Genomic DNA, 26,832 nt, shown 5'->3' on the forward strand with positions numbered 1-26,832 from the left:
TACCTAGTAACCCCTATCCTGCCCCCCCTATACCGTCGCCCTCTATAATAAAGTTATTAACCCCTATCCTGCTGATCCCGGACCTCGCCGCAACTAAATAAATAGTTTAACCCCTAAACCGCCGCTCCCGGACCCCGCCGCAACCTATATTAAACTTATTAACCCCTAATCTGCCCCCCTTACACCGTCGCCACCTATAATAAATTTATTAACCCCTATCCTGGCCCCCCCCTACACCGCCGCCACTGTAATAAAATTATTAACCCCTAAACCTAAGTCTAACACTAAACCTAACACCCCCCTAACTTAAATATTAATTAAATAAATCTAAATAATATTTATCTTATTAACTAAATTATTCCTATTTAAAACTAAATACTTACCTTTAAAATAAACCCTAATATAGCTGCAATATAAATAATAATTATATTGTAGCTATCTTAGGATTTATTTTTATTTTACAGGCATCTTTCAATTTATTTTAACTAGGTACAATAGCTATTAAATAGTTATTAACTATTTAATAGCTACCTAGTTAAAATAAAGAGAAATGTACCTGTAAAATAAAAACTAACCTAAGTTACAATTACACCTAACACTACACTATACTTTAATAAATTATTCCTATTTAAAACCAAATACTTACCTGTAAAATAAACCCTAAGATAGCTACAATGTAATTAATAATTACATTGTAGCTATTTTAGGATTTATATTTATTTTACAGGTAACTTTGTATTTATTTTAGCTAGTTAGAATAGTTATTAAATAGTTATTAACTATTTAATAACTACCTAGCTAAAATAAATACAAATTTACCTGTAAAATAAATCCTAACCTAAGTTACAATTAAACCTAACACTACACTATCATTAAATTAATTAAATAAATTAGCTACAAATAACTACAATTAAATACAATTACATAAACTAACTAAAGTACAAAAAATAAAAAAAATAAGTTACAAACATTTAAAAAATATTACAACAATTTTAATCTACTTACACCTAATCTAAGCCCCCTAATAAAATAACAAAGCCCCCCAAAATAAAAAAATTCCCTACCCTATTCTAAATTAAAAAGTTACCAGCTCTTTTACCTTACCAGCCCTTAAAAGGGCCTTTTGATTGAATCAGCCAATCAGATTGAGCTCGCATTCTATTGGCTGATCGGAACAGCCAATAGTATGCGAGCTCAATCTGATTGGCTGATTCAATCAGCCAATCAGATTTTTCCTACCTTAATTCCGATTGGCTAATAGAATCCTATCAGCCAATCGGAATTGAAGGGACGCCATCTTGGATGACGTCCCTTAAAGGAGCCTTCATTCGTCGTTAGTCTGTCAGGGAAGAAGGATGTTCCGCGTCGGCGGGATGAAGATGGATCCTGAAGAAAGAAGATTGAAGACCTCGCTTGGAAGATGACATCGCCCGGATGGAAGACTTCTTCAGCGCCGCTTGGAAGATGACATCGCCCGGATGGAAGACTTCTTCAGCGCCGCCTGGAGGATCACTTCATCGGATGGAAGACTTCTTCAGCGCCCCTTGGAGGATCACTTCTGCCGCTCCGGATCTCCTCTTCGGTTCCATCGGTGGCTCGGCTGAGTGAAGACGACTCAAGGTAGGATGATCTTCAGAGGGGTAGTGTTAGGTTTATTTAAGGGGGGTTTGGGTTAGATTAGGGGTATGTGGGTGGTGGGTTTTAACGTTGGGAGGGGTTGTATTTTTCTTTTACAGGCAAAAGAGCTGTTTTCTTTGGGGCATGCCCCGCAAAAGGCCCTTTTAAGGGCTGGTAAGATAAAAGAGCTGGTAACTTTTTAATTTAGAATAGGGTAGGGAATTTTTTTATTTTTGGGGGCTTTGTTATTTTATTAGGGGGCTTAGATTAGGTGTAAGTAGATTAAAATTGTTGTAATATTTTTTAAATGTTTGTAACATTTTTTTTATTTTTTGTAACTTAGCTTTTTTATTTTTGTACTTTAGTTAGTTTAGTTAAGTTAATAAGAGAAAGATTATTTAGATTTATTTAATTAATATTTAAGTTAGGGGGGTGTTAGGTTTAGTGTTAGACTTAGGTTTAGGGGTTAATAAATGTATTACAGTGGCGGCGGTGTAGGGGGGGGAAGGATAGGGGTTAATAAATTTATTATAGGTGGCAACGGTGTAAGGGGGGCAGATTAGGGGTTAATAAGTTTAATATAGGTTGCGGCGGGGTCCGGTTGCGGCGGTTTAGGGGTTAAACTATTTATTTAGTTGCGGCGAGGTCCGGGATCAGCAGGATAGGGGTTAATAACTTTATTATAGAGGGCGACGGTATAGGGGGGGCAGGATAGGGGTTAGTAGGTATAATGTAGGTGGCGGTGGTGTCCAGGAGTGGCGGTTTAGGAGTTAATACATTTATAAGAGTTGCGGCAGGGTCTAGGAGCGGCGGTTTAGGGGTTATTAACTTTATTTAGTTGCGGGGGGCTCCGGGGGCGCCGGTATAGGGGGTTAACATATATATTATAGTTGCGGCTGGCACCGGGAGCGGCGGTTTAGGGGTTAACATATTTATTATAGTGGCGGTGGGCTCCGGGAGCGGCGGTCTAGGGGGAAAACACTTTATTTAGTTGCAGCGGTGTAGGGGGGGACAGATTAGGGGTGTTTAGACTCGGGGTACATGTTAGGGTGTTAGGTGTAGACAGCTCCCATAGGAATGAATGGGATGTCTGGCAGCAGCGAACATGAACTTTCGCTATGGTCAGACTCCCATTGATTCCTATGGGATCCGCAGCCTCCAGGGCGGCGGATTGAAAACCAGGTACGCTGGGCCGGAAAAGTGCCGAGCGTACCTGCTAGTTTTTTGATAACTAGCAAAAGTAGTCAGATTGTGCCGCACTTGTGTGCGGAACATCTGCAGTGACGTAAGAATCGATCTGTGTCGGACTGAGTCTGGCGGATCGAAGCTTATGTCACTAAATTCTACTTTTGCCGGTCTCTAGCCTTTGATAACTAAGGTGAATTAGCCTTGCCACAAATACGCTGCGGAATTCCAGCGTATTTGAGGTAGACGGCTTGATAACTACCCCCCTTAGTATTGTGTGTGTTAGTATTTATCCTCCAAACAACGGGGGAATTGGTTACCAAAAATAATTAAAACTTAACGTTTATTGGGGGTATATAATCATAAAAAATGGAAAAAATTAAAACCACACATTGAGATGCACCCGCTATACAGTTAGAGTGATTGCTGTTAGTGTACACTGTATACTAGATTAACTAGAGAATTTCTAAATCGAAATTACCTATATTGCTAAGTCAAAATGCCTAAAAGCTGCAGTGGAGATAATAAAACTAAATCAGCATCTGATCTGTAAATTATGGATCAACTATAGTCTCTTGGACAGTAGTAGTGCTGTAATTCATTTACAACGTGTTCCAATGATACTATGGCCTCTATTTAACAAAGTCTGGCGGACCTGATCCGACAGCGCGGATCAGGTCCGCCAGACCTCGCTGAATGCGGAGAGCAATATGATCTCCGTATTCAGCATTGCACCAGCAGCTCACAAGAGCTGCTGGTGCAACGCCGCCCCCTGCAGACTCGTGGCCAATGGGCCGCCAGCAGGGAGGTGTCAATCAACCCGATCGTACTGAAGACTCGCCAGAAACACTGGCCATCAAGCTTGATATAGGCCCCTATGCCTGCCAATAATTAATATGCGGTAGATTAAATTCCATTTTTACCTTGTTAGTGTAATGCAAGTAATTCAGGATACTATCGGCTAGATTACGAGTTGTGCGTTAGGCTTAAAAAGCAGCATTGGCGGGTCCTAACGCTGCTTTTTAACGCCCGCTGGTATTATGAGTCTTGCAGGTACAGGTGTACCGCTCCCTTTTTTGGCCAGACTTGGAAATACCGCAAATGCACTTACGTAAATTGCGTATCCTCTTTTTTCAATCGGATTTGCATAGCGCCGGTATTACAAGTCTGACAAAAAGTGTGCCGTAGACCCTCTACTGTCAAGACTGGTACCGCATTTTAAAGTCAGTAGTTAAGAGTTTTACACTACAACGCCGTAGCATAAAACTCTTAACTAAAGTGCTAAAAAGTGCACTAACACCTATAAACTACATATTAACCCCTAAACCGAGGCCCCCCCACATCGCAAACACTAAAATAAAAATTTTAACCCCTAATCTGCAGAACTGGACATCGCCGCCACTATAATAAATATATTAACCCCTAAACCGCCGCACTCCCGCATAGCAAACACTAGTTAAATATTATTAACCCCTAGCTGTAACAAGAAGAAAAACAAGCGCAACCACGATTCACTGTATTTATTTTAAACAAGGTCACAAAAAAAAGGCTTAAAAATGCACACTTACAAGATATGTGCATATACTACGCACGTAAAAAGTCTTTGCTTTAACTCTCAGTCGGGTCCCCACTGCATAGATCTGGTTTAAATGCCGTGATGAACTCCTTAGTTAGTTCCGACTTTTTTTGTGTGTACACTACCTATCCTGTTAATAAAGTTCACCCGGGTGTGAACGAAACGCGTTCAGGAGAACATTAGAAGATCTTCGTTGCATTAAAGTAAGCCCTTCTAGCGGCATTGGAAAAAAGTGAACGTCTTGTCTTTTTATATACTTTGAGTGCCGTTGGCATCGGGGTGTGTCAATCCTGTACATTAAAGTCGGAACTAACTAAGGAGTTCATCGCGGCATTTAAACCAGATCTATGCATTGGGGACCCGACTGAGAGTTAAAGCAAAGACTTTTTACGTGCATAGTATATGCACATATCTTGTAAGTGTGCATTTTTAAGCCTTTTTTGTGACCTAGTTTAAAATAAATACAGTGAATCGTGGTTGCGCTTGTTTTTCTTCTTGTTACAGCTTTGTCTTTCTTGAGGATTCCAATACAAGCAGGATCCTGAAATCAGCAGCACCGGAGTAGATTCACATTATTCCACTACCAAATCAACATCTAAGTGGATTATCGTACTGGAATTCCAAACATGAGATTTTGAATTTTCAAGTATCATCACACAATCATTAGTGTTTTGGTGAATATTTAGGAAATAGGTGTTATTATAATACACTATTTATATTTTAAGTAATTTTTTGTTGATTTATTGTTTATTTATATTGCCTGTTTATGCCTAAGATTCATGTGGGGAATTGTAGTAGTATGGTGATAGGATTCGTTTAATTAGGTTCATTAAGTAGTTTTTATCAATACTATTTATAGAATCATCCTTTCATAACATTTGCAGAGTCATATTGTGTGACTCATTCACATTGCTCAGCTAATATTATTAGGTTGATTTTATTCAGCTGAATTTTATTCAGGTGGTTTCAATTGGTACGTATTGTTTTTAGCATTTTTCAATAGTTATATTCTATTTTATATTGGTCAGCCAGCAGCCTATAGCTCAGGTGTATTATTGCGCTACTATTTGGAAGTCTGCCATTATTAACCCCTAATCTGCCATCCCTAAAATTGCTGACACCTGCCTACATTTATTAACCCCTAATCTGCCGCCCCCAACGTCGTCGCCACTATATTAAAGTTATTAACCCCTAAATCTAAGTCTAACCCTAACACCCCCTAACTTAAATATAATTTAAATAAATCTAAATAAAAATAACTATCATTAACTAAATTATTCCTATTTAAAACACAATACTTACCTATAAAATAAACCCTAAGCTACCTACAATATAACTAATAGTTACATTGTAGCTAGCTTAGGGTTTACTTTTATTTTACAGGCAAGTTTGCAATTATTTTAACTAGGTAGAATAGTTACTAAATAGTTATTAACTATATAATAACTACCTAGTTAAAATAAAGACAAATTTACCTGTAAAATAAAACCTAACCTAAATTACACTAACACCTAACACTACACTATAATTAAATTAATTCCCTAAATTAAATACAATTAAATACAATTAAATAAAATTAGCTAAAGTACAAAAAACAAACAAACACTACATTACAGAAAATAATAAACAAATTACAAGATTTTTAAACTAATTACACCTAATCTAATCCCCCTAACAAAATAAAAAAGCCCCCCCAAAATAAAAAAAAGCCCTACCCTACACTAAATTACAAATAGCCCTTAAAAGGGCCTTTTGCGGGGCATTGCCCCAAAGTAATCAGCTCTTTTACCTGTAAAAAAAATTACAAATCCCCCCCAACATTAAAACCCACCACCCATACAACCAACCCTACTCTAAAACCCACCCAATACCCCCTTAAAAAAAACTAACACTAACCCCTTGAAGATCACCTTACCGGGAGAAGTCTTCATCCAACCGGGCCGAAGTCCTCAACGAAGCCAGGAGAAGTCTTCATCCAAGCCGGGCGAAGTGGTCCTCCAGACAGGCAGAAGTCTTCATCCAGTTGGCATCTTCTATCTTCATCCATCCGGTGCAGAGCGGGTCCATCTTCAAGACATCCGGCACGGAGCATCCTCTTCCAACGAAGTCTTCTTACTAAATGACGGTTCCTTTAAGTGACGTTATCCAAGATGGCTTCCCTTCAATTCCGATTGGCTGATAGAATTCTATCAGCCAATCGGAATTAAGGTAGAAAAAATCCTATTGGCTGATGCAATCAGCCAATAGGATTGAGCTGGCATTCTATTGGCTGATTGGAACAGCCAATAGAATGCCAGCTCAATCCTATTGGCTGATTGGATCACTTAATAGGATTGAACTTCAATCCTATTGGCTGATTGCCTCAGCCAATAGGATTTTTTCTACCTTAATTCCGATTGGCTGATAGAATTCTATCAGCCAATCGGAATTGAAGGGAAGCCATCTTGGATGACATCACTTAAAGGAACCGTCATTTAGTAAGAAGACTGTTGGAAGAGGATGCTCCGCGCCGGATGTCTTGAAGATGGACCCGCTCCGCGCCGGATGGATGAAGATAGAAGATGCCATCTGGATGAAGACTTCTGCCCATCTGTAGGACCACTTTGCCCCGCTTGGATGAAGACTTCTCCTGGCTTCTTGAGGACTTCGGCCCGGTTGGATGAAGACTTCTCCCAGTAAGGTGATCTTCAAGGGGTTAGTGTTAGTTTTTTTTAAGGGGGTATTGGGTGGGTTTTAGAGTAGGGTTTGTAGTGTGGGTGGTGGGTTTTAATGTTGGAGGGGGATTTGTAAATTTATTTACAGGTAGAAGAGCTGATTACTTTGGGGCAATGCCCCGCAAAAGGCCCTTTTAAGGGCTATTTGTAATTTAGTGTAGGGTAGGGCTTTTTTTTTATTTTGGGGGGACTTTTTTATTTTGTTAGGGGGATTAGATTAGGTGTAATTAGTTTAAAAATCTTGTAATTTGTTTATTATTTTCTGTAATTTAGTGGGTTTTTTTGTACTTTAGCTAATTTTATTTAATTGTATTTAATTTAGGGAAATAATTTAATTATAGTGTAGTGTTAGGTGTTAGTGTAACTTAGGTTAGGTTTTATTTTACAGGTAAATTTGTCTTTATTTTAACTAGGTAGTTATTAAATAGTTAACTACTTAATAACTGTAACTATTTAATAACTATTCTACCTAGTTAAAATAAATACAAACTTGCCTGTAAAATAAAAATAAACCCTAAGCTAGATACAATGTAACTATTAGTTATATTGTAGCTAGCTTAAGGGTTTACTTTATAGGTAAGTATTTAGTTTTAAATATGAATTATTTAGTTCATTATAGTAATTTTATTTAGATTTATTTAAATTATATTTGTTAGTGGGGGTTAGGGTTAGGGTTAGACTTAGGTTTAGGGGTTAATAAATTTAGAATAGTGGCGGCGACGTTGGGGGTGGCAGATTAGGGGTTAATAAATGTAGGTGGGTAGCGGCGATGTTAGGGATGGCAGATTAGGGTTAATAATATTTAACTAATGTTTGCGATGTGGGAGTGCAGCGGTTTAGGGATTAATATGTTTATTATAGTGGCGGCGGCGTTGGGGCGGCAGATTAAGGGTTAAGAAGTGTAGGTAGGTTGCAGCGACACTGGGGAAGGCAGATTAGGGGTTAATAAATATAATGTAGGTGTCGGCGATGTTGGGGCAGCAGATTAAGGGTTCATAAGTATAATGTAGGTGGCGGCGGTGTCTCGAGCGGCAGATTAGGGGTTAATAATATAATGTAGGTGTCGGTGATGTCAGGGGCGGCAGATTAGGGGTTAATAAGTGTAAGATTAGGGGTGTTTAGACTCGGGATTCATGTTAGGGTGTTAGGTGTAGACATACATTTTATTTCCCCATAGGAATCAATGGGGCTGCGTTAAGGAGTTTTACGCTGCTTTTTTGCAGGTGTTAGACTTTTTTTTCAGCCGGCTCTCCCCGCTAACGTAAGCAGCGCTGGTATTGGAGTGCGGTAATGAGCAAAATTTTGCTCAACGCTCACTTCTTGTCTGGTTTGTAAAAACCCGTAATACCAGCGCTGTCTGTAAGTGAGTGGTGAGCATAAACTGCTCGTTAGCACCTCACAGCCTCTAACGCAAAACTCGTAATCTAGGTGTTTGTGTGTAATAATTATCAATTAATCTATATTGGGTTACTAGCAGTATCTGCCTGTGTCCCTAGTGGTATGTATGCAACACGCTTTATGCACAAGAAGTACTCTGTCAATCCTGTTAGTATCAGAGGATGCTTGATAATGATAGGGAGATACTGGAATTAAGGTCTTGGGTTTATACCCTAGTGACCATATATTTGGTTGGTGCCTGTAAATACACTGATTGCATTTCCAATATATCCTAGATAATGCTTGAATTTGCGCTTGGTATAAATCCGCTTTAGTTTTACAATATAAATAGTATTCTATGCTTCACAGCATAGTGCACTATCCTTTATAATAAAAGTCACTGTTCACTCACATTGATTTTGTTACGTGGCTCAAAAATAAACTTGCATTCAGTTTGTTACTTAAATAGTATGTATATTTTTGGCAACAGAATATTAGAGGAGACTGATGACAGCAAGATCTAAGAGTTTATACTTAAAGGGACATGAAACCCAAAATATTTCTTTCATGATTCAGATAGAGAATACAATTTTAAACAACATTCCAGTTTACTTCTATTATATAATTTGCTTCATTCTTTAGATATCCCTTGTTGAAGAAATAGCAATGCACATGGGTGAGCCAATAACAAGAGGCCTCTATGTGCAGCCACCAATCAGCAGATATGAGCATATCTAGATATGCTTTTCAACCAAGTATATCACGAGAATAAAGCAAATTAGATAACACAAGTAAATTGGAAAACTGTTTAAAATAGCATGCTCTTTCTAAAGCATGAAAGAACATTTTTGGCTAGAATATCCCTTTAAACACTCTATGGGGCCTATTTATCAAGTTTGACGGCCCGTGTTTCTGGCGAGTCTGAAGACTCACCAGAAACAAAAGTTATGGAGCAGTGGTCACAAAGACCGCTGCTCCATAACCCTGTCCGCCTGCTCTGAGCAGGCGGACAGAAATCGCCAGAATTCAACCCGATTGAGTACGATCGGGTTGATTGACACCCCCTGCTGGCAGCCCATTGGCCGCGAGTCTGCAGGGGGCAGCGTTGCACCAGCAGATCTTGTGAGCTTCTGGTGCAATGCTGAATACGGAGAGCGTATTGCTCTCCGCATTCAGCGATGTCTTGCGGACCTGATCCGCACTGTCGGATCAGGCCCGCAAGACATTTGATAAATAGGCCCCTATGTCCGATATTGTGATTCAGTAAGTCACTCTAATAATTGATATGTTTCTAACCATAATATATCTGGTGTCTTTCTCTACCTGTGCATTAGAGTGGTGTTGTTAGTGCTCTGTAAAGATCGCTTTCATCAAGTGTTCTATAAAACACAGCTTACATTGACCCTGCTAAGGCTTACAGTGTTGCGGTTTATACATAAACTAAGATCAACTAAATAATGTAATTAATCAGTAGTCACATGCAATAAATGTTGCCAACTTTTACTTATAGTGTTGTTTTATTACTAGTTTAGGGATCTTATACAACCGCTCTTGCAAGCTTAAAGGGACATTGAACCCAAATTTTTTCTTTCGTGATTCAGATAAAGCAGCAATTTTAAGCAACTTTCTAATTTACTCCTATTATCAATTTTGTTTCATTCTCTTGCTATCTTTATTTGAAAAAGAAGGCATCAAAGCTTTTTTTTTATGTTCAGCAATCTGGACGGCACTTTTTTTTATTGGTGGATGCATTTATCCACCAATCAGCAAGAACAACCCAGGTTGTTCACCAAAAATGGGCCGGCATCTAAACTTACATTCTTGCATTTCAAATAAAGAGAATGAAGAAAATTTGATAGTAGGAGTTTATTAGAAAGTTGATTAAAATTTCATGCTCTATCTGAATCATAAAAGAAAAAAATTTGGGTTCAGTGTCCCTTTAAGTGAGGTAACGGGACACGCTGGGTTTTCCCAACTGCTGCTAGTATGGCAATATCATAGGCAAAGTTCGTCTAGATTTGATTAGTGAACTAACAGCATCATGTTAATATTAATTAGGAACATCTGCAATGTCTATTAAAAATACAAACACAGGAGTTCCCAAATGACTCCTCACCAAGTCCCTTAGTGAAGAAAAAAATTGGGTTTAGTGTCCCTTTAAATATAAATAGCTTTAACTTCATGTTTTCTTTTAAATGCATTTTTTTTAAATGTCCCTTTAAATGTCCCTTAAAGGAATTAGTAGCCAGTGACCATTATTTTACAAAAATGCATTTTTTCGTTTGTTTTAAAATAAATTAAATGAAAATAGATGATGTGTATAAACAGTGCAATTTCAGATGCCTGATACAATTCTTAGAGAGTTTTAGGGGAGCATGTCGTGTCTGCATTACTGACCCTAGCTTAGGAGCAAAGGCAAAGTTCCACTGGGGAACCCAAAGACTTGCAACTTAAAGGCACAGTCAACAACAGAATGTTTGTTGTTTAAAAGGAAAGATAATCCCTTTATTACCCATTCCCCAGTTTTGCATAACCAACACAGTTATATTAATACACTTTTTACCCCTGTGATTACCTTGTATCTAAGCCTCTGCAGACTTCCCCCTTATCTCAGTGCTTTTGACTGACATGCAGGTTTACCAATCAGTGCTCACTTCTAAGTCACTTCACGTGCATGAGCTCAATGTTATCTATATGAAACACATGAACGAAACGCATGAACTAATACCCTCTAGTGGTCAAAATGCATTCAGATTAGAGGCAGTCTTTAATGTGTAAGATATTAGCACATGAACCTCCTATGTTTAGCTTTCAACTAAGAATACCAAGAGATCAAAGCAAAATTGGTGATAAAAGTAAATTGGGAAGTTGTTTAAAATTACATGCCCTATTTAAATTAGGAAATTTTTTTTGGACTTGACTGTCCCTTTAAAAGCAGGAAACTGTTGTTGATAGGTTAACATGTGTGGCTGCTTCTCCTTATTGGCCGTGTCCTGCTCAGGATCTGCAATGCTTGCAGATCCCAAGCAGGACTTCACTTGTGTGTTTAATCCCTTTGTAGGAGTTTGTAGGACATGAAACCCAATTTTTTCCTTTTCAATTTGCTTCTATTATCTAACTTACGGCTAGATTTAGAGTTCTGCGGCCAAAGGGGTGCGTTAGCTACGCGTGCTTTTTCCCCCCCGCACCTTTTAAATACCGCTGATATTTAGAGTTCACAGAATGGCTGCGTTAGGCTCCAAAAAAGGAGCGTAGAGCATAATTTAACGCCACTGCAACTCTCGATACCAGCGGTGCTTACGGACGCGGCCAGCTTCAAAAACGTGCTCGTGCATGATTCCCCCATAGAAAACAATGGGGCTGTTTGAGCTGAAAAAAAAACTAACACCTGCAAAAAAGCAGCGTTCAGCTCCTAACGCAGCCCCATTGTTTGCTATGCGGAAACACTTCCTAAGTCTGCACCTAACACCCTAACATGAACCCCGAGTCTAAACGGCCCTAACCTTACACTTATTAACCCCTAATCTGCCGCCCCCGCTATCGCTGACCCCAGCATATTATTATTAACCCTAATCTGCCGCTCCGTACACCACGGCAAGCTACATTATAGCTATGTACCCCTAATCTGCTGCCCCTAACACCGCCGACCCCTATATTATATTTATTAACCCCTAATCTGCCCCCCTCAACGTCGCCTCCACCTGCCTACACTTATTAACCCCTAATCTGCCGAGCGGACCGCACCGCTACTATAATAAAGTTATTAACCCCTAATCCGCCTCACTCCCGCCTCAATAACCCTATAATAAATAGTATTAACCCCTAATCTGCCCTCCCTAACATCGCCGACACCTAACTTCAAGTATTAACCCCTAATCTGCCGATCGGAGCTCACCGCTACTCTAATACATTTTTTAACCCCTAAAGCTAATTCTAACCCTAACCCTAACACCCCCCTAAGTTAAATATAATTTTATTCTAACGAAATAAATTAACTCTTATTAAATAAATTATTCCTATTTAAATCTAAATACTTACCTGTAAAATAAACCCTAATATAGCTACAATATAAATTATAATTATATTGTAGCTATTTTAGGATTAATATTTATTTTACAGGCAACTTTGTATTTATTTTAACCAGGTACAATAGCTATTAAATAGTTAAGAACTATTTAATAGTTACCTAGTTAAAATAATTACAAAATTACCTGTAAAATAAATCCTAACCTAAGTTACAATTAAACCTAACACTACACTATCAATAAATAAATTAAATAAAATACCTACAATTATCTACAATTAAACCTAACACTACACTACCAATAAATTAATTAAATACAATACCTACAAATAAATACAATTAAATAAACTAACTAAAGTACAAAAAATAAAAAAGAACTAAGTTACAAAAAATAAAAAAATATTTACAAACATTAGAAAAATATTACAACAATTTTAAACTAATTACACCTACTCTAAGCCCCCTAATAAAATAACAAAGACCCTCAAAATAAAAAAATGCCCTACCCTATTCTAAAATTAAAATAGAAAAGCTCTTTTACCTTACCAGCCCTGAAAAGGGCCCTTTGCGGGGCATGCCCCAAAGAATTCAGCTCTTTTGCCTGTAAAAAAAACCCCCATACAATACCCCCCCCCAACATTACAACCCACCACCCACATACCCCTAATCTAACCCAAACCCCCCTTAAATAAACCTAACACTAAGCCCCTGAAGATCTCCCTACCTTGTCTTCACCACACCGGGTCCCGATCTGTCCAGAAGAGCCTCCGATGTCTTGATCCAAGCCCAAGCGGGGGGCTGAAGAGTGTCGTCCATCCTCGGGCTGAAGTCTGGATCCAAGCGGCGGCTGAAGAAATCCATCATCGGGCTGAAGTCTTGATCCAAGCGGGCGCTGAAGAAGTCCATAATCGGGATGAAGTCTTCTATGAAGCAGCATCTTCAATCTTCTTTCTTCCAGAGCCATCATCTTCCAGCCGACGCGGAACATCTTCTTCTACCGACGCCTACTCGCCGAATGACAGTTCCTTTAAATGACGTCATCCAAGATGGCGTCCGTCGAATTCCGATTGGCTGATAGGATTCTATCAGCCAATCGGAATTAAGGTAGGAAAATTCTGATTGGCTGATGGAATCAGCCAATCAGATTGAGCTTGCATTCTATTGACTGATCGGAACAGCCAATAGAATGCGAGCTCAATCTGATTGGCTGATCGGGTCAGCCAATCGGATTGAACTTGAATCTGATTGGCTGATTCCATCAGCCAATCAGAATATTCCTACCTTATTCGAGGGATGCCATCTTGGATGACGTCATTTAAAGGAACCGTCATTCAGCAAGTAGGCGTCGCTTGAAGAGGTTGGATCCGCGTCGGCTGGGAAGAAGATGGCTCCGCTCCGGAAGAAAGAAGATTGAAGATGCGGCTTGATAGAAGACTTCATCCTGATGATGGACTTCCGACTTCAGCCCGATGATGGAGTTCTTCAGCCGCCGCTTGGATCAAGACTTCGGACCCTCTTCTGGACCGATCGCTGAAACCGGTGAGGTGAAGACAAGGTAGGGAGATCTTCAGGGGCTTAGTGTTAGGTTTATTTAAGGGGGGTTTGGTTTAGATTAGGGGTATGTGGGTGGTGGGTTGTAATGTTGGGGGGGGGGTATTGTATTTTTTTTTTACAGGCAAAAGAGCTGAATCCTTTGGGGCATGCCCCTCAAAGGGCCCTTTTCAGGGCTGGTAAGGTAAAAGAGCTTTGAACTTTTTTAATTTAGAATAGGGTATGGCATTTTTTTATTTTGGGGGTCTTTGTTATTTTATTAGGGGGCTTAGAGTAGGTGTAATTAGTTTAAAATTGTTGTAATATTTTTCTAATGTTTGTAAATATTTTTTTATTTTTTGTAACTTAGTTCTTTTTTATTTTTTGTACTTTAGTTAGTTTATTTAATTGTATTTATTTGTAGGTATTGTATTTAATTAATTTATTGATAGTGTAGTGTTAGGTTTAATTGTAGATAATTGTAGGTATTTTATTTAATTAATTTATTGATAGTGTAGTGTTAGGTTTAATTGTAGATAATTGTAGGTATTTAATTTAATTTATTTATTGCTAGTGTAGTGTTAGGTTTAATTGTAACTTAGGTTAGGATTTATTTTACAGGTAATTTTGTAATTATTTTAACTAGGTAACTATTAAATAGTTATGAACTATTTAATAGCTATTGTACCTGGTTAAAATAATTACAAAGTTGCCTGTAAAATAAATATTAATCCTAAAATAGCTATATTAGGGTTTATTTTACAGGTAAGTATTTAGTTTTAAATAGGATTAATTTATTTAATAATAGTTAATTTATTTCGTTAGATAAAAATTATATTTAACTTAGGGGGGTGTTAGTGTTAGGGTTAGACTTAGCTTTAGGGGTAAAAAAATATATTAGAATAGCGGTGAGCTCCAGTCGGCAGATTAGGGGTTAATGTTTGAAGTTAAGTGTCGGCGATGTTAGGGAGGGCAGATTAGGGGTTAATACTATTTATTATAGGGTTATTGAGGCGGGAGTGAGGCGGATTAGGGGTTAATACATTTATTATAGTAGCGGTGCGGTTCGGTCGGCAGATTAGGGGTTAATAAGTGTAGGTAAGGTAGCGGCGACGTTGGGGGGGGGGCAGATTAGGGGTTAATAAATATTATGTAGGTGTCGGCGATGTTAGGGGCAGCAGATTAGGGGTACATAGGGATAATGTAGCTGGCGGCGGTGTACGGAGCGGCAGATTAGGGGTTAAAAAAATTTAATAGAGTGGCGGCGGTGTGGGGGGCCTCGGTTTAGGGGTACATAGGTAGTTTATGGGTGTTAGTGTACTTTAGAACACAGTAGTTAAGAGCTTTATGAACCGGCGTTAGCCCAGAAAGCTCTTAACTACTGACTTTTTTCTGCGGCTGGAGTTTTGTCGTTAGATTTCTAACGCTCACTTCAGCCACGACTCTAAATACCGGCGTTAGAAAGATCCCATTGAAAAGATAGGATACGCAAATGGCGTAGGGGGATCTGCGGTATGGAAAAGTTGCGGCTGCAAAGTGAGCGTTAGACCCTTTCCTGACTGACTCTAAATACCAGAGGGTGGTAAAAACCAGCGTTAGGAGCCTCTAACGCTGGTTTTGACGGCTACCGCCCAACTCTAAATCTAGCCGTTCATTCTCTTGTTAGCAGCAATACAATACTGGGAGCTAGCTTAAAGGGACAGTATACATCAATTTTCATATAACGGCATGTAATCGACACTACTGTAAAGAAGAATATGCACAGATACTGATGTAAAAATCCAGTATAAAACCTTTTAAACACTTACTAAGAAGCTCCCAGTTTAGCACTGCTGATTAGGTTGACTGGAACACCCAGTGAAAGCAGACACTCCCCCTTCCCCTGCATATGAAAGGACTCTTTACACAAACAGGAACAAGCTGGATTAAGTAGACCTCAGTATTCTCCTAAAACTTTGGGGCTTGGTTAGGAGTCTGAAAATCAGCGCAATGTTATTTAAAAATAAGCAAAACTATACATTTTTACAAAAAAACAAAACTGTATAGGCTAAATAAATGTAATGATATAATGGTTAAGGGATAATTCTCAATTAGGGCCCCATAAATAATTCATACCATCAAGAATTCTAGAAATTCAAGAAAAAAAAGAGAGGGTATGCATATTGATCCAATAATATGGGGGGTGCTCACTGCCCTTAGGTTCAAAGTGTATACAAAAAATGCAAAGTAAAGAAAAAGTGGACAAAGTAGAGCACGCACAGAAAATGGTATCTATTATGTACTCTCAAAATAGGGGTAAGTTTGACACATTAGAAAGTATATATATGGATTTGCCACTGTCGTAATGATCTGATCAAATAAGGACATAAGATATGTACACAAATGGTGTACAACAGTACCTGACAGTGTAGGCTTACTTACGGATAAAATATCAACATATGTATTCAACTCCTCATCAAGTAATAAATGCCTGTAGACCCAGGGATTCATGTGGTAGATTAATGGTGATTATAAGAAAGCACCAAATCCATCCTGTTCATTAATACCAGATGGTGCCAAAGTATTTAACCAGAAAATCCATCTACACTCAGCCTGCAGGAGCATAGATTCCACATTACTACCTCTTATCCCTGGTCTAATAACTTGTAAGACATATATATTTAATGTTGGTTTAATTCCATGAAATTTCAAGTAATGTCTTACTACTGGGGTCAGGTTCTTTTTATATTCTTTTTGTCCTCTTGGCAATTCCTAATGTTATTTAAATGTTCTCCCAGTCTAATCCGCAGTTCGCGTGTTGTGATACCAATGTACTTTTTGCCACAGGTACAGGAAAGGCAATATACAACATTCTTCGTTCTGCAATTAGCAAATCCAAACATTCTCTTTGTGGAGCCTGTTAGGGTCTTAAATTCTCTGATATTCATCACATATTGGCAGAAACTGCACGATCCACAGGCATATGTGCCACAAAAGTGGAGATAGCTCTTTTTCCTCATAAAATGACTTCTTACCAGTTTGTTCCCAATAGTGGGTGCTCTCCTCCAACTCGTGAGTATTCGGTCCCCAACAAATTTAGTTAAATCATCATCTGATTTGAGAATATTAGTGTGTTTATTCAATATCTCACTTATCAGTTTATATTCAGAAGTAAAGGTACTAACAAACCTGAGTTTTTCCTCTGTATTTGTGACCTTAGTCTTCGGTATAAGTAATTGATCTCTGGGGGTACGTTTAGCCCTTTGAAAAGCTTTCCTAATTATCTGCCGGGTATAACCTCTATCTTTTAAGCGAATTTTAAGTTGTTAAGCTTTAAGAATTTATCAGCATCAGAGCAATTTCGTCTAATGCGCAGAAATTCCCCTGTCGGGATGGCTCTTTTTGTCTGTAATGTGTGGCAGCTGTCAAACTGTAGTATGGAATTCGTGGCTGTCTCTTTATGAAATAGATCAGATTTCAATTGGTTATCAGCACTTTTGTATATCCTAACATCAAGGAATTCCACCATTTCGGTGCTTATATTATATGTCAATTTAAGGTTAAGATCGTTCATGTTAAGTAAATTTATTAATTCCTTGAATAGAATTTCATTCCCTGTCCAAATAATGAACAGGTCATCTATATATCTACACCAAAGTTGGATATATTGGGTATATTGATATAGATCAGCATGAAAAACAATCTCCCTTTCCCACCAACCTAAATAGATGTTCGCATAGGTGGGGGCGCAGGATGAGCCCATTGCAGTGCCCTGGGTTTGTAAATAGAAGCGATCATTAAACACAAAATAATTATGTTTAAGAATTAAATTGAGCAATGAAATAATGAAGTCATTACGTGCACATCTGTCTCTAGCTTCCATGTTTAGATAATACTTAACGGCAGCAAACCCTTTATCATGTTTAATAGTGGTGTACAGTGATTCTACATCACAAGTTATTAACAATGTGTCACTTTCAACATTTATGTCATTAATTTTGCTCAATATGTCCATGGTGTCCCTAATGAAGGATGGCAATGTCAATACTATACCACGTAAGTAGAGATCAAGAAACCTACTGCCTTGTTCACATAGGCTACCAATGCTGGACACGATTGGCCTACCAGGTGGTTTCTTTTTGTCTTTATGGACTTTCGGCAGTAGGTACAAGGTAGCTACTTTTGGGTTTTTGACATGTAAAAATTGCCATTCCTTGGGACTTATGAGACCATCTTCTTTAGCTACATAGATCATGTTATTATATTTCTCCAAGTATTGAGAGGTTGGATTAGAGAAGAGAAACTTATAGCATTTCTCATCACGCAGTTGTCTATTTGCTTCAGAAACATATTGTTCTTTTTCCCAGATCCTTATCAGATGGTTTAATCAAAATATCATCCCAGGATTGGATCTCAGTCAAGGCTTCCAAGTCTTCCCTACTCATATTTGATATCTTGTTTTCCTTAATTTGTAGGAATTCCTTAGTAACCATTTTAAGGAAAACATCGATCTGGGATACATTGTTAAGTTGTGGCATAAATTTGGACTTAGTTTTCAGTTTCTTGTCCAAGAATATTTGAGGGTTTTCATTGTTAAGTCCCTCATTTTCAATCCATAGCTCTATGAGTGTATCTAGTGTTTGGATTTCATCTGTAGCACTATCTCTATGTGTACTGTATATCTTTTTTAGGCCAAGTTTTCTACAAAAAAGATGAAGATCTTTTATCAATTCAAATTTGTCCATATGGGGAGTGGGGGAGAAGGACAGGCCTTTTGATAAAATATTACAGTGTTTGGGGGACAATACTCAGGATGAGAGGTTAATGATTTGTAGTTTGTTAGCTTTTGCTACCATTTGGGTCTCTTGCCCCAATCCTCCCTCCTCCTGTAGCGATTGTAAATACATGTATCATCTACAAAAACATTTATGCAAATGAAAATCTAGCGTATAATGTCCCTTTAACATACTTTTAAGCCAATGACAAGAGGGGATATATGTGCAGCTACCAATCCGCAGCTAGCTCTTAGCACCTGAGCTTACCTAGGTATACTTTTCAACAAAGGTTATCAAGAGATCATAGAAGTCAATTGGAAATTTGTTTTAAATAATATGCTGTATCTGAATCATGAAATACATATTTCGTGTACCTTTAGGCACAGAGGACTGTTTTGTAAACTGTGTAAATTAGTTGTAAAAAAACACATCTTCATTAAAGGGACACTGAACCCAATTTTTTTCTATCGTGATTCAGATAGGGCATGCAATTTTAAGCAACTTTCTAATTTACTCCTATTATCAAATTCTTTTTATTCTCTTGGTATCTTTATTTGAAATGCAAGAATGTAAGTTTAGATGCCGGCCCATTTTTGGTGAACACACTGTGTTGTTCTTGCTGATTGGTGGGTAAATTCACCCACCAATAAACAAGTGCTGTCCATGGTTTGAACCAAAAAAATAGCTTAGATGCCTTCTTTTTCAAATAAAGAAAGCAAGAGAACGAAGACAAATTGATAATAGGAGTAAATTAGAAAGTTGTTTAAAATTGCATGCTCTATCTGAATCACAAAAGAAAAAAAATTGGGTTCAGTGTCCCTTTAAAGTTTATATAGGTTTCATATATATAGCAATGGAAACTAGACCATAGCATGCTTGGGCCAGTAATTTTAACAATTCATTGCTCTAATACACTGGTTTTCAAACCGGTCCTCAGTGCTCCCTAACAGGTCACATTTTGTTGATTTCTGAACTGGAGCACAGGTGAAATAATCAGCTGATTAGTAAACAGTTATTTTACCTGCTCTCTTCTGAGGTTATCCAGAAAACCTGGCCTGTTGGGGAGGTCTGAGGACAGGTTTAAAAACCAGTCCTCTAATAAATGAGAGAAATTAATTTTTTTGCAATAGGAGGATGCCTTGCTAATTGTACAATAATAACTATCATAAATATTTTAAAATAAATAAATATTTTTCTTTTATGATTCAGATAAAAAATACATTTTTAAACATTACTATTTACTTCTATTATTTAATTTGCTTCATTCTTCAGATATCCTTTTTTGAAGAAATAGCAATGCACATGGGTGATGTGCAGCCAACAATCAGCAGTTACTGAGCCTTTAGATATGCTTTTCAACAAAGGATATCAAGAGAATTAAAGGGACACAAAACACACATTTTTTCTTTCATACTCAGATAGAGCAGCAATTTTAAGCAAAGTTCTAATTTACTCCTAGTATATTTATTCTTCATTCTCTTGCTATCTTTATTTGAAAAAGTAGGAATGTAAGCATAGGAGCCGGACAATTTTTGGTTCAGGACCTGGGTAGCGCCTGCTAATTGGTGGCTAAATGTATGTGTACTGAACCAAAAATGGGTCGGCTCCTATGCTTACATTCCTGCTTTTTCAAATAAAGATAGCAAGAGAACGAAGAAAAAATTATAATAGGAGTACATTAGAAAGTTGCTTAAAATTGCACGCTCTAATTAATTCACAAATTAAATAAATTGGGTTTCATGTCCCTTTAAGAGTTGGTCAGTTTTGTTTTTCAGCCAATGAACTCTAGGACAGGTTAAAGCTTATCTGTGTCAGCCAATGTTCTTTAATTTTAAATAGAACAGAATAAGAAGATATTAGGATATCTGATGTATGTCATTTTAATTAATGTATAATTTATTTTGTCAAGACCTTCCTGACTTGTTTCCCTACAGATGCGATACACTAACAAAGTCTCTGTCTGGCCGGTAGCCTTTGTTGGTGGCCTGCGCTACGAGTCATTGAATCTAGACGCTGCCGGGAAGGTTGAGGGATTTGCAGTAAAGTATGAGGCGTCACGACGTTTTGCTATAGACATGGCTGGTTTTGCTATCAACTTGAGGCTGATTCTGGAAAATCCCAGGGCCGTGTTTCGTTTAGATGTGAAAGGTGGATATCAGGAGACGAGCTTACTGGAAACCCTTGTCAGCATTGATGAACTGGAACCTAAAGCCAACAACTGCACCAAGGTTAGAAGCTATTATAATTCTGTTTTTTTTCAACAATATAATGCTAAAAAAATAATGTACATTAAAGGGACAGTCTAGTCAAAATTAAACGTTCATGATTCAGATAGGGCATGCAATGTTAAACAACTTTCCAATTTACATTTAACGTCAAATTTGTTTGTTCTTTTGGTATTCTTAGTTGAAAGCTAAACCTAGGTAGGCTCATATGCTAATTTCTAATCCCTTGAAGGCCTCCTCCTATCTGAATGTATTTGACAGTTTTTCGCAGCTAGAGGGCATTAGTTCATGTGTGTCATATAGATAACATTGTGCTAATGCCCGTGGAGTTACTTATGAAAGGGCACTGATTGGCTAAAATGCAAGTCTGTCAAAAGAAATTAAATAAAGGGGCAGTCTGCAGAGGCTTAGCTACAAGGTAATCACAGAGGTAAAAAGTGTATTAATATAACGTATTGGTTTTTTTTTTTTCTTTTTTTTTTTTTCTTTCCCGGCTGTGTCTGTAAGTGTTTTAGTTGTTCTCTTGGGGTGGGGTTATGATAAATGAAGGAAAAAAGGGGGAAAAAACCCAACACAAGGTGTTTTCATAAAATGTATATTTATGGTCAGGGCTTTTTTTACGATAGTAAATTTCCTTTTTAGGAGGACTTTTTGTTTGGTATCATGTAATATGTTTTATTTTTGAAAAACTGTCTGAATATCGGAAGACATTAATCCTTCTTTTTGATTTTTTGTCTGCAGTATTGTATAACATTGCCTTTTGTTGGTCAATAAATAATAATTAAAAAAATAAAATTGTATGCTCTGTCTAAATCGTGAATATCTAGTTATGACTTTACTGTCCCTTTAAGTTTCTAAAAACAAACAAATTACTTTTTAGAGAAATCCTTTTTTTTTTTAAAAGGTGCAGAGTCAGTTATATAAAAAAAAATACATGTTCTTGTGCAGCCATTCTATTCAATTGAAGGAATGTCATTCATCAGCCAGCACTGTCATGTTCATTATTTTATGTGGAGAACTTAAATTGTGCCCCTTGTTTGCCAGAGAGTGTTTCTTAACCTTTTATTTCCCAGTGATTTCTTAAACCCTTGTATTCTAAAGAGTTACATAACATTTTGTTTACTAGAGAGAATTTCTTAATTCATTTGTTGCTAGAGAGCTTGTTTCATAATTTAAAGGGATATTATTAAACCGTTTGTTTCATTGTTGTAATAAAAAACCCCACTATGCAGTGGGTTATAGTTAAAAGGACACTCAAGTCGACTGGGGGGCGGAGCCGGCCGAGAGTGAACATGGCTGCAGGTACTAGGAGCTCCGGCTGAGTATTACCCCCTATGAGCAGCAAAGAATAACAGCCCACACTCCGGGAGAGAAAGGAGGGGAGTTAAAGCAAAAAGATGGTAACCTGGACTCCCCCACAATAATCCATAAGTTTCCCCTTTCATAAGCATAGGCTTGAAACAGGTTGAGACATACCTCTAATACGGAGCATAACTCTGAGGACAGGAGGAGCACCGGCCCGTTACGTTAAGGCACGCTGAAGGAGAGAGAACGGGACAGAAGCATCCGGCTGGAGTTTGGCTGCCAGAGCTAACAAACCAGCAGAGCAGGAAGAGGAGTGATCGGAACCGCGAGATTGGAGTGCGGGGAGACATCTCTCTAACGCTGCGGAATCCCCAGGCGCGACAGGTTCACAGGTGTAGCTCTTCCTACAGGTCTCACCCGAAGCATATGTCGCCTACTCAGCCCGCAATATTTCTTAAAGTGGGTAACTATTAGACGACACACGTTGCTGGAAGAATTCCGACCCCTTTCATTGGAACCCTGGAAAAGAAATTGGGCTGCAAGTTAAAATCCCCAGGGGCCTTCAAACAGCAAGTATTACCGCCTACACCTGTATTTGACTAAACAGTAAGCAGTATTACCCCATATTTAAGGTAGCAAAGTAAAGGAATGCTTTATATTGATGCACCTTAGCAATATTGCATATCGGGACTTTAATGTTAATGGGGTATTCACTGCTAAATGTTTAAATCTCTTGCCTTTAAATGCACAAGTGAAACGCCAGTTACACTGAATTTATTAGCAATTACATGCTCCATATATATTGTCCATATTACACAGTAAGGATTAAGGTCTGCGGATTGCCTTGAACGATTCACGCAATTAAAATCATATATTTAAAGTTAAGGCAACTTAAGGGGATACTAAAAGTAGAGGATTATGACCTAATGTATGTTTTGAACAACTTATTTTGTTAAGCCCTATATTTAAAGATAAGCTAATCTAAGGGGGCATATTGCTTGCATAATTATTGAAAGTGATACAAACAAACAGCCAAAAGGCGAGACACAAGGGACAAAGGTGGTGGTGGTAGGGGGGACGGAACCCAGCAAAAAGGTACATACAGCCTCTTGGACATTTTCCACACTAGAGAAATAAAGAAATAAAAGAAAAAATCAAAAACATCTATCTCATCCCCCTTTTTAACAAAAGATTAACCCTCTATAACCTGGACAGGGGTGAGCTCATAAAGTAGAAAACTAATAGAGATTCTTAGGCCTTTTAAGGTGATAGATAGTAATTTACAAGCTCACAACATAGAGATTGCTACATCAGCAGAAATAATTAAACTAAAAATATCAATTAAAAGATAAGGGAGGTGAAGGAGAGGAGAGAGAGAGGGTAAGAGGGGAGAGAGGAAGGGAAAAGAAAGGAAGAAAGAGGGGAAAGAAGGGGGAAAAGGGAAAAATAAGAGTCAGCTAAAGCTGGGTAAAAACTAAAACTACTAACATGGCCTCTAAAAAAGGAAATAAACAAGATAAAGTAAATAAAATTACCACACCACAAGGATCAAAAGTGGATAAATACTTTAAAACAACAGATATATCCCTAATAAGTACCTCAGAAGACCAATCTCCCTCTAGGTCCTCACAGAGTCTATCTGAACCAAATACGTCTCCTGTAACAAAGGCAGATTTACAGAACCTACCTAGTAAAAAAGACATCCAGACTCTCCTTGACGAAATCTCCCAGGTTAAACAATGCATTAAAACGGAGCTTATAGCTGTGAAAAAAGATGTTTCTGAGATCGGTAACAGGGTGGCACAGTTGGAGGAAGAAAACATAACAATTACCAACACTATTGACAGCCTAACAACTCAAATACGCCAACAAGGGGAAGCACTCTTAACACAACAGAACCAAATAGAAGACATGGAGAACAGACACAGAAGGCTTAATCTCCGAATTAGGGGGATCACAGAGAATGTGACAAAGGAAGAACTAGAAGAATATCTCCTCCAATTCTTTAACAACCTTACAGATACTAATAACTACGCATTAAGGAACCTCGAAAGAAGCCACAAAGCCCTCAGGCCCAAACCCAGACCGGGGGAACCACCGAGGGACATAATAATTAAATTTGCACACTTCAAGGATAAAGATCTTATACTGCAAATGACAAGGAAACAGCAAAACATAACTTATGATGGACAGACCATACAGATTTTAACAGATCTTAGCCCAAGGACGTTACAGAGGAGAAGAGAAGTGAGACATCTGACCATACAGCTGCGTCAATTGAATATCACCTACAGATGGGGGTTCCCATTCGATTTAAGAGCAACAATAAATGGGAAAACCGCGATTTTAAGAACGACGGATGATATAAATACATTTTGTACCACTCTGGGAATAGACCCCCCACCCCACCCCATTCAGATGGAAAACCAAGAACCCAATAATACCGCCTCAGTCCAGCACGTAAAACAATCAAAAGCTCCCTTACATTTGCAGGGCTCATAATGGTCTAAAGTGACATATAAGTAATAAAAGGGGGAGAAGAGAGAAGAGTAGGAAGGGAAGGGGGGAGAAATAGGAAGGAAGGAGGGGAAAGGGGAATGAAGAAGGGATTGGAAAGCAGATAGATAGATAAGATTCCATCTCTAAAGAGAAGATAAGGGAAACGGAAGAGAAGGGTGTTTTTTTTTGTTTTTTTTTCTCTCTCATTGCACACACATTAGGTAGGAGATATAAGTATGAGATAAATCAAAAGGAAGAGTTCCCTTTTAAGGTAATTACAAATAGGAGAACTAAGAGCTATAGTATAGGTTGAAATACATACTGCTACATATAGAAATGGAAGGATTAATAGCTATATAGCAGGCGTAGACAAACCTATAAAGCTGTTGGTATAAAGTAACACTCAATATCACATAGGGTTAGTAATATACACGAGAGGAAGGCACATAAGGTGAAAGCTTTTTTTAATTGGGTAGATAATTATTAGCAAATAGGGCATTTTATGGAATATCACCAACCACTTAACCATGCTAGAATAAAAAGTAATTTTACATATATTTAGAATAACTATACTTAGGATTGAAGAGTAATAGTAAATTTACGGGGTGGGTGTTTTTTTTGTTGTTTTTTTTAGTAAGAGATAAAACCAAGAGAAATAATGTTTAAGATAAGCACTAAAAGTAGGATCAATAGTATAATAACAAATAGAAGATTTATTAGTCACACCACAGCTAGAGAGATATTTTGCAAGATGCTGGTATGAAGCAATATTGAACACTATATAAGGTTGGTAATAGACATGGATAGTAAGCACACAATAAGAGAGTTTAACTTTGGAATAATAGAAGTCGATTAAGCATAGAGAAGACACTTTATAGAACACTTTTAAATACTTAAGAATAAAAAGGTTTGTAGCACACACTTATTAAAGGCAAAAAGTATTAATTCATATTATTTTTAAAAAAAAAAAAGAAAAAGAGGAGGAAAGAGAAAAAGAAAGGGGTAGAGAAGTGATTCTCCTCTCCATCCCCCCTCTCCCCAAATTTTTTTTTTTTTCTCTTCCCTCCCTCTCCTATTTCTCCCACGGAGGAAGAGGGCGACAGAGTATTTTTTCTATTAAGTTTTTAGAGGTACATGGACGTTTTTTCTTGTTGGTCTGTGTACGACTCCTATGTGTTGCATGTTTTTTTTTTTTCTCTCTTTTTTCTTCTCTCTCTCTCCCCCCGTTTCCCCTTGCCACCTGTGCACTCTCACTCTGTTGGGGAAGATGACAATCCAGAGAACGGTCTACTTACTCATAAGCATTACCTTCTAATCATAATAAAATGGACATAAAACAAATAAAATTTCTATCTCAAAACGCTAAGGTTCTCAATGCACCCCATAAAAGGCACATAGCATTGCACAGTTTCCATAAAGCGAAAGGAGATATTGTCTTTGTTCAAGAATCTCACTTCTTACATAATAATGAACCTAGATTTATAAATAAATATTACCCAACTATTTATCATAGTTCGAATACACAGAAACGAAACGGAGTATGTATAATAATCCAGAAAGATATCCCTTTTCAATTTTTACATATGGAAAAAGATCTAGAGGGTAGGTTCCTGTGCCTGGTTGGTCTATTATATAACAGACCCGTTACAATAGTCAACATATATGCACCCAATACAGGACAAAAAGCATTTTTTAAGAGAATCACTAACCTGATAATGGAAAACATGAAAGGCACACTAATAATGGGTGGAGATTTTAATCTGGCATTTGAGCCAATGTTAGACTGCTCAAAAAAAAAGAGTAATATAGCCAAACATGTAATCAAATCAGTCAAATCCAATTTGCTCTCCTTATCCCTTATAGACAGTTGGAGAACATTACACCCCATAACAAAGGATTACACATTTTATTGGGCCCCCCAACAATCATATTCACGTATAGATTATTTTTTTATTGATCAAAACAGTTACTCTCTGGTTCAGGAAACAAAACTACATAATATATCTTGGTCAGATCACTCATTAAT

The 26,832-nt window shown here is 37.8% G+C and overlaps 1 protein-coding gene across 1 annotated transcript in view; it reads left to right on the forward strand.

Annotated features, from left to right (window-relative positions):
• The window catches only part of LOC128636387 (galactosylgalactosylxylosylprotein 3-beta-glucuronosyltransferase 1-like), a 126,198-nt gene extending 99,610 nt beyond the window's left edge, over positions 1-26,588 (forward strand). Inside the window, exons 3-4 of the mRNA XM_053689408.1 lie at positions 20,712-21,005; positions 26,559-26,588. Coding sequence (XP_053545383.1) covers positions 20,712-21,005; positions 26,559-26,588 — 324 coding nt within the window. The remainder of the gene's footprint in view (positions 1-20,711; positions 21,006-26,558) is intronic.
• Positions 26,589-26,832: the final 244 nt, after the last annotated feature.

The sequence above is a fragment of the Bombina bombina genome, chromosome 7 (genome assembly GCF_027579735.1).
Source record: "Bombina bombina isolate aBomBom1 chromosome 7, aBomBom1.pri, whole genome shotgun sequence".
Classification (NCBI taxonomy): Eukaryota; Metazoa; Chordata; class Amphibia; order Anura; family Bombinatoridae; genus Bombina; species Bombina bombina.